At 32.8% G+C, this 18365-nt stretch overlaps 1 protein-coding gene across 1 annotated transcript; it reads left to right on the forward strand.

Annotated features, from left to right (window-relative positions):
- The first annotated feature begins 314 nt into the window (after positions 1-314).
- Positions 315-18259, forward strand: LOC131950060 (E3 ubiquitin ligase Rnf121-like). Its single transcript, XM_059312092.1, has 8 exons — positions 315-392; positions 11133-11176; positions 11393-11534; positions 11869-12023; positions 12173-12401; positions 13031-13164; positions 13729-13830; positions 14327-18259. The coding sequence occupies exons 1-8, from the start codon at positions 333-335 to the stop codon at positions 14445-14447; spliced, it is 987 nt and encodes a 328-aa protein (XP_059168075.1). The 5' UTR covers positions 315-332; the 3' UTR covers positions 14448-18259.
- The last annotated feature ends 106 nt before the right edge of the window (positions 18260-18365 follow it).

Raw genomic sequence — 18365 nt, forward strand, 5'->3', positions numbered from 1 at the left:
AACAAAATATAGGAGCTGACCAAAGCCTTATTTCAGTCATATTAGACTCATACTCATATGCAGCTTTTTGCTTTTGAGCACAAGTTTGTGTCTTGCCATGACTACACCCAACAAGTCTACACCTCCCATGTAGCGGTTGCATCTCTGCTACCTTCTTTTTAATTTTTGAACAGGTAGGCACATTTACAAAACACTGTTTGCATATTCATAAATTTGTGCAAATCTAGATCTCGAGTTCAGGTATTATTTACAGTTAGTTTATTTCGTTAAAAAATAAACCGAAAGTGATCAAAGAGAGGCTACTCTGACAACAAAGTAACAACAGCGTCAATATGGCTAACCATCACCACGACCACGTAGACGGTTGGCACGGCGAAAAACCAATCAATCTAGTAATCATTGCATTTAATATTTGCTTTTGTAACATTCTCAGAAATCCATGTCTTAATTTTCAAATAAACGTAAACCCCCACATTCCACCTTGATTATCAGTCATATTTAATTGTAATTAAATTCGAATCTGCTTAGACTTGGCTTTGAACTTTGATTTTGGATCACTTATTTATGACATGAGTGATAAGTCTAGATCTAGAATCTAGATTTAGATCTAGATCTAGAATCTAGAAAAAATCTAGTACTTTTGTTTGAGTCGGTTAATTACTAATATATTAGAATCGATTCCACTTCATTTTTCAGATCTAGATCTAGATTCTAGATTTAAACTTCTCCCGACTTACTTCCAGACTCAGAATAGATCTAGATCTAGATTAGATCTAGACTAGTTGAGATTTGAGAATAGATAAAAGTAGTAGATCTAAATAAATAGAATTATTAATTATTAGATCAAGAGTCTAGATATTTCTAGAGTCTAGACACCTGACAGGCTGACTCAAAGTATTCAGTTCAGACATTTCTGGTTAAGAATTAAAATTATTAGAATAAGACTAAGACTTCAATAAGAAAGTTTAGAAAGTCAAATTAATTGCAGATTAGGCCTATTCATATCACATTACTGTCACTATTATTAATAACTAGATCTAAATTATTATAAATAAAAGATCTAGGGCTAGAACCTATAATACTATAATAGGCCTATATTACCCTAATACTATTATGGCTAATAGCCATAGTAGTATATAGGGCGGCATATAGTGTAATACCAGAGGCGTATCCAGGTTTTCGTTGAAGGGGGAGCGAAAAGAGCAAAAAAGGCGCCGAATTTTTAACACGTACTATATACGTGTATTATATATATATATATATATATATATATATATATATATATATATATATATATATATATATATATATATAAGTACTAGCTGTATGTCATTACTTCGCTATGATGTAAAATAAATTGAAAGTATTGATCACACACCTTTTTACTGGTAATTGCAAAAACAATATTCACAGAGTTTTACGTTTAAAAAGCTAATTTTCTGGCAGCATAAACGTTGGTACATCATTACGCGTTTTTCTACATGCACTTAACAGATCAGTTCAGGGTGTGTTGGGGGGGGGGGGAGGGGGTGGGTTCAACTTCATTCACCACTGTGCGGTCACTTTAGGTCAATTATCCAACCCAATGTATACCTAGGTGTGACATTAATGTCGCTCTACACAATTGTGGTGGTGAGGTGTGTGTGGGGGGGGGGGGGGGGAGAGATAACCAACTCAGAGTGAACATAGCGTCAGTATTTAGATGACTGTTCTAAACATACATATTATATATTACACAAATGTATATTACACAAATAAATATTACAGAAATAGATTTAAATAAGTAGCAGTGGTATAATGACAATATTTGTTTTTACATGGAGGAGGGGGGTTGTAACTGTTTCATATAATTTGTAATCGTAATCACTATCGCCCAAACTGTAAGAATACTACTACTTCATCGTGATGAGGTTGTTGACCTTCTCAAAATGTCCCCACCACTACGCAGTTTGCTCATAAGTAAATTTAAATTAGAGGTGCCACATCCGTTGTATTTGTTTCTGTATTGTAATTTTAAAAAAAAGTTAAACACACGATTCAAACTGTATATATAAAGTAATCAAGTGTGAAGTTTTATGTATAACATTTTCCAATTCAATTATTCGTAAGCAAATACATTATACAGTTGCCTTAAACTTAACACCCCTCTTGCCAAGTGGTACTACCCGTAGAGGTTTATTAAACATTGCAATGCATCGTAATGGTTATTTTTAGAATGGCAAACTGACGCAGCTGTTAATACGTGTTGTAAACGTAGACACTACTAGACTAGTACAATAATGCTTAATTGCTGCATGAAAAGAAATCTTGTGATTTACATAGCTGTGCCGACCAAAAATATTTTTTTTAACAAATATCATTGTTTAAAACTTTGATTTTAAAAAGTTTCCAAAAAGGCGCCACTTTGCTGAAAATGGCCAGAGGGGGAGCGGCCGCTCCCCCTGCTCCCCCCCTGCGTACGCTACTGTGTAATACGTAAATCTACTTATTAGCTAAATAAATACTAAGAATACTACATAGGCCTAATAAATATGAACTAATCATATGAATTAAGGATAGTATGATGCCATGATGATTCATGATGCCAAAAAGTAAATTGGTAAATTCTAAGCTTTGAATTTTTGATCAAAATTGTTTTCATTTTATTGTTAAGAATGTTTATTTAATAATTTTTGACTTGGACTTTTTAGTTCTAGATATGGTATAAAACAGATCCTGCTGCCAACATTCAATTTTTTCATCAATTTCCAAAGTAACAAATATTGGCAACAGTCTATGCCTATCTTAATCTAGTTATATAAGACAAGTTAATCCTGTTATATAATAACTGATAATTGGTTAATAATAAATGATAATTGAATTTTTAAAAATGTAGCCGTAGGACAATCACACTAGTTCAAGTTACAAAAATTCACTTCTCAATGAAGTGAAGTCAAATAACCCATAATATCAACAATATAATCTCACAACATGGCTTCACCAAATCATATAGTAACATAGAGTTAAGTCAAATATTTCAAAATATTCTAATGAATAGCTGAGTTTTTATAAAATTGAGAAATGTTTAAAATCTTAACTTGTGTAAACAATTTGGATCTTTAAATTATTAGCAGTAAAATGTACCAATTAACCAATTTTTACAATAGTTTTTAAGCATATAAATTATAGACCAACCAATGAAGTCATTAACCAAGGTAAACAATAGCTTCGTCTTTAAAATACTAATAATAGTTGATTAGATACATTAAATATAAATGAAAGTGTTTGACCCAATTTCAGTAATGAGCTGCTTTTGAAAAAATTTTGTATGTCTTTATGTAGGTAGGTTTTTAGTGACTGAAACTGCAAAAAACTCATCTTGATGATAAAAATTTATCTATTAATTAATAATAAGTTTTAAATATTTAGAACAATTAAAAAACCTTTTCATTCTTTAATCACTGTTTATAACATAGCAATATTTATTTTTACATTTTTTTAGTCAAATCTGGTATTCAACACCTGACCCACTTCTAATGCTGCAGTTTTGTCTAAACTAACCCAATAAATTCATTTCCACTGACAACACTATCATATATATTTTCAGTATAATTAGATGTTAAAGAAAGCTACATACAATATCTAAAGGGGAGATGGTTGGGTTGTCTCACACTTAAGACTACTAACATTAATAATAATATGGGCCAGACAACAGTTATATAAGCTACATATTTGGGGCTAAATCCTGTCCAACTACATCACACCACCCCAAAGCATTACCACTTTTATACATCCCCCTCCCATGAACATAATTTTAGGTTGAACCAAAAAGAAGAAATTTTTTTTTGTTAAAACTGATTCTCTAAAATAATTGCCCCATCTCAATTTTACCCAGTCTTTTACTAACTCACCACCTCTTTCTCCAGACAGCACACAACACAGCTTCCCCCCCTCTTTCCCCCCCCCCCCCCCCCTCCCCCACTTCAAAATCAGATTTGAGGTGCAAAGTTTTCATGGCAATTGAAGTGGATTGTAATGACTGACGAGAAGCCGCGTTGGTTGTTAACAGTCTTTATTATGTACAGACGCCATCATGCAAAGAGAGAGAGAGAAATGGCGAGAGAGAACTATTTATAGATAACAACATGTAAGGGACATCACTCAAGATAACAATATAAATATAATACTAATACAGAGAGTGAGTTCCCTTGACCTCACAATTAACTCAATCTATTACATCCCTTTACCCTTAGAACACAATAACACATCTCTCAATAGAACAATTGATAGTATCCTAAAATCACCAATTATATTGTAACATGAACACTATGGTAGATTACATCCTTACAAACAATGCACAATATGCTACAACATAATCAAAATACAAAACAATAATGTCAAAGTCCTTTTTGACCTTTAAAATCATAGGTCTAACTTATTTGGGACTTTGATTGTCCTGCTTGACCTTCTCAGTGGCTTTTGATTTGGTGACTCAAGATTCTGACCATCTGGATTCTCTATCTCAGGAGGTCTAGGATTTAAATCATTAACTCCAGAATTTACATTTTCTGACTCCAGACAACTTGGTTCACTCATATCAACAGAACTTGGTTGTGGAACAAACTGAGTTGGTGTGAACTGTTCAGATTTGGTGGGATTGATAGATTCACACTTATTATCTGCACAAGTTATTTTTACTTTATAAGACACAGGTCCTGTACATTGAACAATTTGACCTGGTATCCATTTTTCCTTTCTCCCATAATTTCTTAGATACACATTATCATTAATACCAAATTCTCTTTCAATGGGTGTTCTGTCATGATTGACTTTTTGAATTGGCATCTGAAAGTATTAAATGGCAAAAATCTTTTTCTCTTTTCTTTTGATGTTACCCTTTTAGTTTCTGTAAGTGCTAATGATGTTAGCAAAGTTGTTTGATGATCACATTCCTTCTTACTTAAAGCATTTGAAATTGCCATATCACCATAATCATTTATTAAGTTACAAATACTTTGTTTAGGTAGCTCTGACTGATAATGGACTGCATCTTCTCCATCTTTTATATTATCTTCACAAAGGTTTTTATTTCTTATTTAATATGGCCTTAAGTCATCATTCACAGACTCTTCAGGCCAACCATTCTTACAGTACTCATATACTTTTATTAAGCACTCATCTTTTTGTGTTTCTCTTTTAATATCATTCACATTTATATTGGAGTTATCCATGATAGTGAAGAGAACAAATACATCTTCTGGTACATAGCTCAGGCTTTGGTTTTTTAAAGGTAATCTACTAAGACTATCTGCACAATTCTCAGATCCAGGTTTGTATTTCAATTCATAATTGTATGCAGTTAGTGTGATAGCCCATCTTTGAATTCTTGGTGAGGCATGCTCAGGTAGGGTTTTGTTTTCTCCAAATAAACCTAGCAATGGTTTATGATCTGTAAAGATGGTGAACTTCCTACCAAACAGAAACTTATGAAATTTCTTAACACCAAAAATGATGCCTAAGCCTTCCCTATCTAACTGAGAATAATTTTTCTCAGCCTGGTTCAAAGATCTACTGGCAAAAGCAATGGGTCTGTCACCCTTCTCATCCATGTGGGACAAGACTGCTCCTACACCATCTGGTGAAGCATCACATGTTAATATAAGTCTTTTCCCTGGGTCATAGTGAGTTAGTAAGGTGTCAGCAGACAAAGCCTCTTTTGCTGTATTAAAAGCAGCTTCTTGTTGTTTACCCCAGTGCCAAGTTGCATTTTTCTGTAGCAGCTTGTACAGTGGTGATAGTTTACCAGACAGATTTCCTATGAACTTTGCATAGTAATTTATCAAGCCCAAAAAAGCTCTTAGTTGTTGGGTATTTTCAGGTTTGGGTGCTTCTTTAATGGCTTTTGTTTTCTCAGGTTGAGGTCTGATGCCTTGCTTGTTTAATATATAACCAAGAAAACTAATTTCTGTCAGCATGAATTGACATTTATCTTTGTTTATCTTTAAACCTTTTTCACCAACAATTTTCAATACTTTATCTAGTGTTTTAAGATGTTCAGTGTCATTCTTACCAGTTATGTACACATTGTCAAAGTACACACAAACATTTGGAATATCCTTAAAAATACTGTCCATGACAGCTTGGAAAATTCCAGGGCTGGATGATATGCCAAAACATAGTCTTTCATATTGGTAGAGTCCTTTATGTGTGTTTATTGTCGTATAGACTTTTGAATCTGGATGCAGTTCTAGTTGAGTGTAAGCATGACTAAAGTCTAATTCAGTGAATTTGTCTCCTCCTGCCAAATTCAAAGAAATTTCCTCAATGTTAGGTATAGGGTACCTATTTAGCTCTATTTGCTTATTCAGTGTGGTTTTATAATCTCCACAAATTCTTATAGAACCATCCTTCTTTAACACTGGCACAATGGGCGTTGCCCAATCAGAATAGTCTACCTTCTTTATAATGCCATTAGATTCTAATCTGCTTAGCTCATTTTCAATTTTATTCCTCATTGCATAAGGTGGAACTCTAGCTTTGCAGTATCTTGGATTTGTATCTTTAATGCTTAACTTCACTGTTCTATCATTTAGTAATCCAGAGTTACCAAAAACACATTTATTTTCAGATATAACTTTATCTAGTGAAGTAAGACTAGATTCTTTTACATTCTTCAATGAACAAATACTCTCCCAATTTAACTTAAGATCACTTAACCAGTTCCTACCTAGTAATGGCGGTCCATTTCCTTCAACCACAAGAAGAGGAAGTTTAACACTTTGACCATTATAACTTACATGAACCATACACTCTCCTATTACCGGAACATTGTCACCAGTGTATGTTGTTAGACACTTGTGACACGGCTGTAGAGACACTGATCCTCCTGTGACAGCGTCAAAATCTTTCTTTGTGATGACTGTTAGTGATGCTCCAGTGTCAAGTTGGAAGCTGATGCTCTTACCGTTGATATTAACTTGTACATTGATGGGAGCATGACTTATTGATTTCACAGAGAACAGGTTGAAATCCGGCTGCGAATCAGTTTGAGCATTTTCACAGGTAGAGTGGTTCATTGGTTGGGTTAGGTAGTCTTGGTGAGAGTTAACATAGTGCTGCCTTTGGTTGCGGTACTGTCTTGACTGGCTAGATTTAGCAACAGACGAAGACTTTGCAAAGCAGGCCTTGGCAATGTGACCTTGCTTACTGCACTTATAACAAGTTGCAGACTTGAACTTGCACCGATGAGATGCATGGGGACCTTTGCATCGATGACATTTTTGATAATTATTACTAGATTTAGATCTAGGATTTGAACGAGCAGGCTGTTTAGCATAAGTTGGAATGCTCTGATGGGGTTGATGTTTATTGACTAACCTGCTGTTTACTGCATGGATCTCTGAAGGTGCTAAAGATCTCACCGCATCTGATGACTGCTGGAATGAAGTTGCAAGTTGTATTGCTTTTTCTAATTTTAGATCTGACTCGAGCAGCAACCTTCTTTGAATATCAGGGCTGTTTACACCTGTCACAAACTTTTCACATAGTCTGTCAGACAGCGTATCGCCGAATTCACAAAATTCACTTAAATGACGTAAAGCAGCAACATATTCTGTTATTGACTCGTTTGGTTGACGAGTCCTACTGTCAAATCTAGCTCTACATAGAAACTTTGATGGGGTAGGCGCATGGTGGTCTGTTAGCAATTTGCTCAGCTCGTTAAAGCTCTTGGTAGTTAGACTGGCTGGTGCGCATAAGTCTTTTAGTAGCCTAAATTGTTGAGGCCCTATGACTGTTAACAAAACAGCTCTCTTTTTGGCTTCTATCGTCACGTCGTTAGCTTCTAGGTAAAAGCTTAACCTCTCTAGGTAATCTTGAATGATTTCATCATTCGCATCAAATTGTTTTATTTGGCCATACAGCGCCATAATTCTAGAAATAATTAGCTAATAAGCTCTAGCAAACCTCTTTTTTGCGTAAGTAGGTGCTCTTTCTAGTAGATGTTTATCCTTCGTCGCCAAATGAAGTGGATTGTAATGACTGACGAGAAGCCGCGTTGGTTGTTAACAGTCTTTATTATGTACAGACGCCATCATGCAAAGAGAGAGAGAGAAATGGCGAGAGAGAACTATTTATAGATAACAACATGTAAGGGACATCACTCAAGATAACAATATAAATATAATACTAATACAGAGAGTGAGTTCCCTTGACCTCACAATTAACTCAATCTATTACAGCAATAAATTGAATGTTTTGGTTTTGGATAATATTTGGATGTTTGTAAAACCAATCAAATACAGATGTTTTCTATTCTTGACATACAGACCCTGTTTAAAAAAAAAATATGTTTGCATTCATCTTTACCATCATTTAGTGTAGTGTATTTAGACTTTTCTTTCATTTCTGCTCTTGCTTAATTCCAGTTTTAGGAATTATTTTGTATATTTTACTCAGTTCATCTGTTTTCTATTGTGGATTTTTATTGCAACTTCTCTAGGAGAATTGACCATAGTTTCTGTGTTGTATTGAATTTGGCAATATAAACTTTGCTGTTGGCTTGATGCATTGAGTGATCAGTTATAACAGAAAATGATGAAATTTAGACTCAGCTTTCCAAGGTACCCCAGAGATCATTTTGCCTACCAGGTGTGACCATTTTTCCTTTGAATAGTTACCTGATGCTGAAAAATGTCTACCTCTTTATTTGGTCAGCTTGGTTTTATTTGCCCGCATTAGTACGTAAAGTGATTTCCATTACACACATACTAGCTAAGTTAAATTTAAAGTGCTTAAAACTAGAACTATGCTTTGTTATTTATTTTTTTCACTTAGTTTAAACAAAACTTTTGGGGTACCTTGACAGTTAAATTTGGATTATGCAGTTGTTTTCTTTCATGATTAAATTACCACTGAATCACATTGTAAATGTGTGTGTGCTATTTTTAAATGATCTATCCAGTGTGGAGAAATTAATTTCAGATAAAAATATGTTAACTTTCTTTTGATATATCCTTTCTTTGCATTAAAAGATACACTGAAGCATATTTTTTCTAGAGCTTTATCTTCATTATTTGCTGGTCTTTGTTTTGCACAGTAAACTATAACAACTTATTTATCTTTTACTTTGCTTCTGTATATACCATACATACCTTTTTACTGTAGATATTTTTTCAGGTGCACTTGCTTTTTAAACATCCTAATATATAAAAGGCCACGTGCGCTTTTTTCTCTCTCTCTCTCTCTGTCTGTCCGCAAAATATTTTTGCCGGACATCACGTCAGAAACGGCAGCGATATATGGAGAACTTTATAAGGACTTTTGTTGAAAATAATATGTTAGATGTTTTAAATGTATAACCACAATTTTATTTAAAGAAGAAAAATATAAAATAAAGGCGTATTCAAATGTAGAAAAACAATTTTATTTATGCAACAGGAAAAGCATTTATAGATGTGAAAAAGAACGCTTAAAACTGTGACGTCACTAATGTTTATACATTAACTAATGACGTCATCTGCCGTGTTTAGAATAAAAAGAAATGAACTATTTCATTCAAATTTGATTTAGATCTACGTACACTATGAAATGTATACAATACAATTTTTCCTCATTCAAATTTGATTTAGATCTTCGTACACTATGAAATGTATACAATACAATTTTTCCGGCCTAAACTCATAAAGTTTATGTTATTCAATTGGATTCTAGATCCAGAGATTCTAAACCTAGACTAGATCTAAATCTACGCAATAACTAGACGTAGACGATAAGATCTAGATTTAGACTCTAACTTCTCTAGAATCTATTCCAGGACTTAATTATTTTATAAAAAATCTTTGTTTGGAACTGGCTAATTTGGGATAAAAAAAATCAATTTGAAAGAATAGGCATATTCGCGTAAGTTAAGATTTTAAAATACGTCTTTCATTCTCCGCGTTTAAATGGTGCGGGTTCGAGACACACCAAGTCAACTTGGTTAATCTATTTTTTTTATTTTGCTCGGGCTAAACTTAAAAAAAAAAATTCTATTTGGATTCTAGATCTAGATCTACGGAAAAACTAGACTTACACAGATGTAGACACTACCTAGATCCAGAATATATCCAAACATTACATTTCTATACTAAAGTATTTCAGGCCTTAATTACTTTATTTAAATCTTTGTTTATCTATGCAATTTGCTAATCTCTATAATATATAAAGCAAAGTTGTCGGGTGTCCGATAGGGCACTTTCCGGCGCCGCAGGCGCTTCAAATTTGGCAGGATCTTGCCTTGGGACGACAGAACACGGGGGCCGGTTGGCCGAAAAGTCTACGATGAGGGGGTCAAAACTGACCTCGAGTGACCGGCGCCTTATATGAGCTATAAATCGAAAAAAAATGTCCACGGAGGAACCTCTTCATAACTCCTGAGGTCGTAGACCGACCCTCGGGCGAATTAATTAAGCATTCAAATCCTCAATGTTTTCGAAAGCCTAAGCGAAGCTGGGCAGCATGCCTAGTTTTATAGAATCAGCTTACTTATAAATCAAGTGACAATAGAACAGTTTGTTAGATAATTTGATTTTTTAATTTGATTGTTGTACTGCTTGATCTGCCTTGCTTGTGGGTGTGGGTTGTTTTTAAATATCCTAATTTATGTTTGTGCTTTTTAAAGTACAAGAATTTTCTAGTTAGATCCACCCTTGTGCTATACTTTTTGATTGGCCATTAATTAGGTGACACAATGCTAACTTGGTATTAGCATGGAGATTTAATTCATCCTAGGGAATTTAATGATACTTTTGGTTTATGAACAAAGTTTGTCCAAACAAAACAATAACAAAATATCTATTATTTTAATAATACATTTAAATATACATTTTGTTACAATCTGATAAATAATTGCAATTTTAAAAATAATTAAAAATATAACAAGCATTACAGTTTTTTTAAAAAGAAAAGTTGACTCCTATTTGTACTTTTGGTACAATAATTTTATTTCATTTTGCATTTAAGTCTGCTAGATTCTGGGATTAGTGACTGAAACAAAAAGAACCCTATCTTGCTGAAATCTTTACCTTTCAATTTTTATATGTTTTGTCCAAAAAATTAAATTGTTTAATCACTTTTTAAAAAAATTTGCAATATTTTTGTTTTACTTTCCGTAGTCTGGTATAGACTTGTCGAAGTTGTCAGAAAAAGAAAGATGGAGGTAACTTTTCTAAATAATTCTTATGGTTTTGATTTTAGCTATTTTATGATATTTTTTTAACATTTTAGAAAGCTACAAATATTTTGAACAACATTTAAATTTGGTGATGTATCAATGTTATCTAAACTGACTTGAGTTATTATTCATATGATTATTCACATTTTTTAACTGAAAACATTACTAAATATAGTTATGTTTTTTGTGTTAAAAATTTAGGGTGGAACATCAAATGCTTCACGAGAAACACAAAGGGCACGAATCAATGCATGCGGAGATGGCCCTTATCCTATTGGTTACCCTTATTGTGGCTCAGATTGTGCTAGTTCAATGGAAAACAAGACATTTTAAATCATACCAGGTAGGAGTTGCACCTGCAAAATGCTATAGAAAATATATAGAAAATAAGTTCCTTTATAAATGTGGCCCCAGAGAAGAAGCATCCTCTCAAGGGTGTGTACATGTTTCTATTCCCCAACAAATGTTCCGTAACCAATGTTTTCACATCCACTCAACAAATGTTCTGCAACATATGTTCTGTAACCAATGTAACAAATCTTCTGCAACATATGTTCTGTAACCAATGTAACAAATCTTCTGCAACATATGTTCTGTAACCAATGTTTCTATCCCCCAACAATGTTCTGCAACAAATGTTTCTACCCCTAACAAATGTTCTGCAACAAATGTTTCAGAGGGCCACACTCCTGGGAATGTGGTTGATACCTGTCATCATCTGTGCCAAGTTTGCCTGGTGGCGCTTCTGTGGGTTCTGGATGCTGTTCTCAATCATCACAGGATTTGTGACATTTAAAGCATCACGGAAACCTCTATCAGGCTCCACCCCCAGGTAAAATCACATCACCCTTAAAGAAGGTTCTGAGTGGGGGATTTAGTATTTGCAGGGTCAGATATTTTTGTCTGCTTTTTTTATTGTCAAGCCATTTTTCACTGGGCTGCTCAAATTATATAAAAAATTTTCTTGTAAAACTTGTCTAGATGGGTGTACAAGTGGTTCCTACTTCTGTACAAGCTGAGCTATGCCTCAGGGATTGCTGGCTACCTGGTCATCATGTTCACCATCTTTGGCCTGAACATGCTGGTGTTGGTCAAGCCTCAGACGGCCATGGACTTTGGGCTGCTGCTCTTGTTTTATGGGCTGTATTTTGGGGTGGTGTCCAGGGATTTTGCTGAAGTCTGTGCTGATACCATGGCAGCTCACATTGGGGTAACATTTTCTTGAATTTTATTTAAGTCAAACTAGAAACATTCTATCATGGAATGGTCTAAATTATAAGTGAACCTAATTTATCCATCAGGTTTTACTCAAATTAATGTATACTTTATCAGTTAGTGAAACATTGAACTAAAGAAAAGCCCGTCTTTTGACTGGGTAATCCCAGTTATTATTATTAGGTTTATAAAAAAAACAATGACGCTTTCAGACCTGAAAGTGAATTAGCTAGATGAAGTAGAGTTCACTTGTTTCTGTGACTTCATTATTTGAAGAATATTTGTTGTCACTACTATGCCCAGCAGCTTTTGCTTTTTTTTACCGGTCAGACCTGTGTTTACTCAGGGACATTCTACAGACTTGACTATAGGATCTGAAACTCATACTGGTGGGTTTGCTGTCAGGTGCTCTATTATTGACCAATTACAATTACAAGGAAACGAAATTGCTACATAATTGATACAATTTGTTTTAGAATTATTTTATTGTTAGTTACTAATATTGTAATTAATAATCTTTGTGTGTTTGATAAAGAAACTATTCATTCAGAGAATATTTTGCTACCTTTCAGAAATGAAAAATTGTTTGTTTACATTTTTGCTTAAAACTGTTTCCCATTGCAGTATTACTCCAGCACTGGTTTGCCAGCCAAACATCTGGACTCCAACATGTGTGCTGTATGTGGCAATGAAATCTTCATGATCAGTAACGATAACGCCGTTATTGAAAAATCCATCAAACTGAATTGTGGCCATGTGTATCTTTTTTTGATGAATTTAATCATCAGTTGATCTAAGCCTAGCCAATCATCATTGTAAGCTTTCTAAAATATGGCAGCTCCTTGCTTTGTATTATGGAGGCTATTATTTATAATTGCAATTACTGCACAGTTTCATGTGGCCCTAAGCTTCACAATTGACAACAGCCAAACACTAGTTGAGGATTATTTTATTCTGACAGTTTTCTTATAAGATAAAAAAGAATCCTAAATGTGGTACATTTCTTAGCCAACTTACAGTCTATCTGAGGGTAAATGCAAACATGTAGATTAAATCTGCATTTGTAAGACTAGGTTAGGGTTCAAGCATCTCTGCCAAAATATATGTGAAGCTAAAACAGTATGCCTAGATACTGTATTCTTTAGAAATATAGTATCAACAATAGATTTTGTTTATTAATTAAATTATATTACAAATTTAGAGTTAGGTAAAGATTTTAAGTTTTGGATCATTTAAAAATTATTAATTATAACAACTTTTAATTTATCCTTTAGGCAGTCTTTCAGAAATCTGTTGTAAATTTCCTTGACTGGCATATTAAGATTTCATGAATTTTGTATACGTGGTTGGTGCATTGTAGGAAAAAAACAGACTTGTCCATACTGCAAGGAGAAGGTCGACCTCAAGCGCATGTTTCCTGGGCCGTATCCTTGACTATTAAAATTATTTTACTGTCGTTTCTATAAGAATTCATTTTTGTTTGCTATTTCACGAGAAGGTAAACTGACCTTAAGCTACTGCTAATGGAATGTATTATTTTTCCAACTCATTAGCAGTTTAAAAAAACAAGGTGTTTGTTAGTTGATAGCTCCTTAATTTAGTTTCACATTTTAATCTAAAAAAAATTTAGGCTCTATTTCCTTTAAAAATAATATTTAATCTATTTATAATTCTAGATCATAATTTAACGAACCAGACATATTCTTACCAGTGGACTTGCAATTAATTTCTTATGTAAATCATCTTAAAGCAAAACATATCCCAACTATACTTGATTGATAAATGTGACTTTTATGATAAAGTAAATTGATACTAATGAAAAAAATTAACCCTAATTTTTGTTTTGCCTATAGAACATGACATTTTCTACACTTTGTTTTTTCTGCAAACATTGAAACTTTTCTTAACACAACACTCCAGATGGGAGCGGCCTCATGTTATGTATGGCAATCTGTTAGACTGGATCAGATATTTAGTTGCTTGGCAACCAGTGATCATTGGCATCGTGCAGGTCATCAACTGGGGCCTGGGGCTTGAGTGATAGATCAGTGGTGCTTTTTTTTTATAATAAGGGGAGGTAACCTTGTGATACAAGACCACATCAGAGTGATGAAACTTTTTTTTTTAAAATCCATTTCTTACAACTGAGCTGATGAAACTTACAAATGGTTGTTGGAGACAACAGACCAAACAACATCACATTTAGCCTTGTCTTGTGCAATAATGTAGTCAACTTTGGGACTGGTATCTCAAGAAAGGTTTCGGAAAGGCCGCTACCAAATTAAATTTTAAAAGATATGGAAAGGACTTCGACTGTTTTGTGTTTATTTGATTGTCAAGGGTTGTACTCATTTAAATGATTGTGTTTTTTTATCAGTTATTTTGTTTCATTTATTTTCTTGATGAACAAAGAGTATAAAAGCAATACGATTGATTATGGTATAAAAAGTTTACTTTAAATTTTTAACAGTTGTAAAAAAAAATGACCGAAGCGATGGCTTATTTTTAGCCAGAATGCCTACCTATTCTCAAAATGTCAGCCATTCCTTGTTCATTAGATAGAGCTTCCAGGTTTGAATGGGGTTACTTGTCCTTTTGCCATACGACCATAATCAGATCATAAGTATTGTTGTTAAGGGTATATTAAAGCTAGGGTTTAAGGCAGTGGGTTAGGTTTAGGGTTTAAGTGTTATAATTTAATTTGACTATGGCAATGTGGATGAAGGACAAGTATATGATGATCATGTCTGATGTTCTCATCATAGTCCATTCTTTCACTTAATTTTTTTAAACCTGATTTGTGTTTCTGATTTATATTTGCAGTTGTTCCCGTTAACAATGTTTAGTATTGCTTCTTTGTAGTTTTATGTTTATTTGGTAAATATAGTAGACACACCTTTTATGCCTATAGATTTTAGCTTTATTTTAAAATTAAATCACAATTTTTTATGTTTTACTGAATTATGTTTAAGCCATTGGAAGAAAACTAATACTTTTTCAAATATTTGTCGTGGTCATGTTGATTATTTTTTTAAAACAACTGGTTTTGTCATGCCTTTTGTAAATCTATAACAAACTAACATTGTGGTTCAGTCACATGAACATTGATCCTTATACAAACTTATACCTCTGTTGAGGCTTTTAAATAATTCAAGTTTCTCACTTAGTTTTTTCTCTCTTAAAAACTAATGTACATAATTTTAAGGAGCACTGAAAGAAAACCCATTTTGGTAGCTGTTATAATATATATAAAAAATCTGTCATCATTATATTTGGGCATAATTATTTTCTCTTTGGAGAGTGGCTTCGATATAAGAGGGATTTCCCTTTGAGCATTTCAATAGGCTTTATCAACACATATCCATTTTATTCCCTCTTTTTCATAATACCCAAACATCAGACCGTGGTCACTTAATATATACTAATAGAGACTTAGCAGGCTGCATTTTATTTCTTACTAATAATTGCTATTATTTTATGGCTTTAATTTTTGGTTTAAATATTTAGCTCAACAACTAGCTTTTTGTATAATTCTGGTCATCATGCCTAGAGATTCTTATTGATGTCATCTCACATTAAAAAATGTAGCATTACTAATTAACATCACAAAATGTATAAGCGTGTATGTTAAATGTTTACTTGAAATATTTGGAACAAATTTTTTGCAGTTAGTTTTGAATCATCTTTTAAAACTATGCATATTATTATGTAACTGTTGGTGTGTAAGATGTTGAGCTTATGAAAAGTGGGATTTATCATATAAATTTATTATTTTAAAATTTGTGAAATACTTTCCTGCTGTGTGATTTAAAAATTATGAAGAATTTGTATCAATAACCTTTACTTTGCAAAGAGACTATAGTTATCACCTGATTTTAAATTATATTTAACACGCAATCAAGCTTGAAGTAAGTAGCTGAGCTTGAACAATATTTACCTTCACCCAAATGAAACTTACTAATATTAAACCTTCTTGATGTTTTTTAAAAAAGTGTTTATCAATTATTTCGTACAACTTCATCATCTCTGGGTCCTATGGAAATAATCCATTATTATAAAAAATGTATTCCATTATAATTATATCACCAATGCCATAACTAGTATTTGAATGGTGTTAGTACCTAAAATCTTGGAGTCAATATCTTTAGTCTTATTTTTAGAATAATGATCTTAAATTGCCAACGTTTTAAAAGCTTTTTTATTTATTTTTTGCAGTTCATCAATTTTTAAAAAGTTGAGTCCTTGTAATTATTTTCTTTCAATTTTTAAAATCTTTGATAGTCAACTATTTCCCCAAAGTCCTGCACCGTTTTATTTCTTTCTTGCTGTCCTGAAGTAGAGCCTACTGAACAAAGCTGATCAGTTTGTAGAAAGGAATATCATTTTTATTTTAATTAAGAAAGGTGTAGTGCATTTATTTTAATTAAGTAAGGTGTATTACTTTCATTTTAATTAAATCAGTTAAAATACAATTGCTGTTAGGATGATGTCATGATAGTAAAAACAACTTTCCATTATCTACCAATATGAAGTTTAAAACCAATTTGATGAGAAATTATTTCAGAAATGATAATAGAGATGCTCTGAAATATAATAATATGTATTATCATTAAAGTTTGAATATATTTGTAATGATGTCTAAAGTGTTTATCTTTTATAAGCCATATAAGTTATTATACTTTGTTGTCAGAATAATCAGTGATCTATATTTATTTTTAACATTATACCCTAGCAGATTTGCTCAGTAATTTGTTATGTTTCTAATTAAAAAAAAAAGAGGGTCTTTGACTTAAACTTGGTGGCAATCAATAAGATTTTTGTCAGTCAAAATGCAACTTTGAAGTTTTATATCCTTAAGCCGATTGTGAACATATAACTATAACTCCATTCACAGTGGCTGTATCTTATAAGCTGAATGAAACAATAGAAGATTTAATTGTAATAAATTTAAATTGTTACAATATCTTTAAATTAATGGAGGTACTTTAATTTGAATAGCACATTCACATGATTTGATTTAATCTGTTTCAATGATGATACAGAAAACGTTTCATTATTTTAATAGGTAAAATTGTTATAATTGGTAAAATTAATGGGTAAAATAATTAGACAGTTGTCTTTTTGATAATATTAGATGTCAGTTGTTATAAGTTTCTAGAAATGTTGCATATGTCTTTTCCAGTATTGGTTTTTAGAAACATTGACATCTGTCATACATTTGGATACCATTCAAGCCAAGGACCCTCTAGATTTGATCTCTAGCTATTAGCACTTGTTGACAAGGATTCATCCAATTCCTTTGATTTTGGGAGTAAAATCATACATTTTCAAATATGAACCTGTGTATTTATGAACTTATTCAGAAAAGTTTGTTGTATGTATATGTGTGTATGCATATATTTATATATGATGTGATGATATTAAGTATTTTTTTTACTTCCTTTAAATTGTCAATAGGAACTTTCCAATATATGTACTTTATTCTAACCACTATATTTTAATAAACTGTGTCTCAACCAATGTTGGAGAAGTATGAAGTGAGTGTTGAACATTGAGTCAGTGTTAGAAGCGCAGTTTGTTGTGTTGATTGCAATCCAAATACAGGGAATGTATGGGAACTGTGTGCTTGTTCCAGGTACTGGTCATTGTAATACAAGCATATTTTTTTTTAGTGTGTAGTGCTGTCTCAACATGTAATTGCTAGTATAAGTGTTATAAGTAATGTAGGTGGGCTGCTGAGAGGTAGCGCCTGTGTTGGCTATACTTTTCAATTCACTTTTATTCATCTGTATTGTATCTAGAGAAAGAACTACTTTTGATGGTAGTTTAAATAAATAAATTCTGTAATTTACTTGTGAAGTTCTTGTCTAATTTTTTAAAATAATTATATACATGGATGGTTTTATTATAGGGCAGGATAGATGACTTAACATCAGAGTTTCTTTCAGACCTCTGCTGA

The sequence above is a fragment of the Physella acuta genome, unplaced genomic scaffold, assembly GCF_028476545.2.
Source record: "Physella acuta isolate Inbredline_101_S28 unplaced genomic scaffold, ASM2847654v3 ptg000731l, whole genome shotgun sequence".
NCBI lineage: Eukaryota > Metazoa > Mollusca > Gastropoda > Physidae > Physella > Physella acuta.

Bases quoted from the DNA above. Each gene is read 5' to 3' on its own strand.
- LOC131950060 (XM_059312092.1), top strand. From the start codon at position 333: ATGGCTAACCATCACCACGACCACGTAGACGGTTGGCACGGCGAAAAA. The intron at 11,535-11,868 runs GTAGGAGTTGCA...CAAATGTTTCAG, and splicing joins GACATTTTAAATCATACCAG to AGGGCCACACTCCTGGGAAT. The intron at 13,831-14,326 runs GTATCCTTGACT...ACAACACTCCAG, and splicing joins AAGCGCATGTTTCCTGGGCC to ATGGGAGCGGCCTCATGTTA.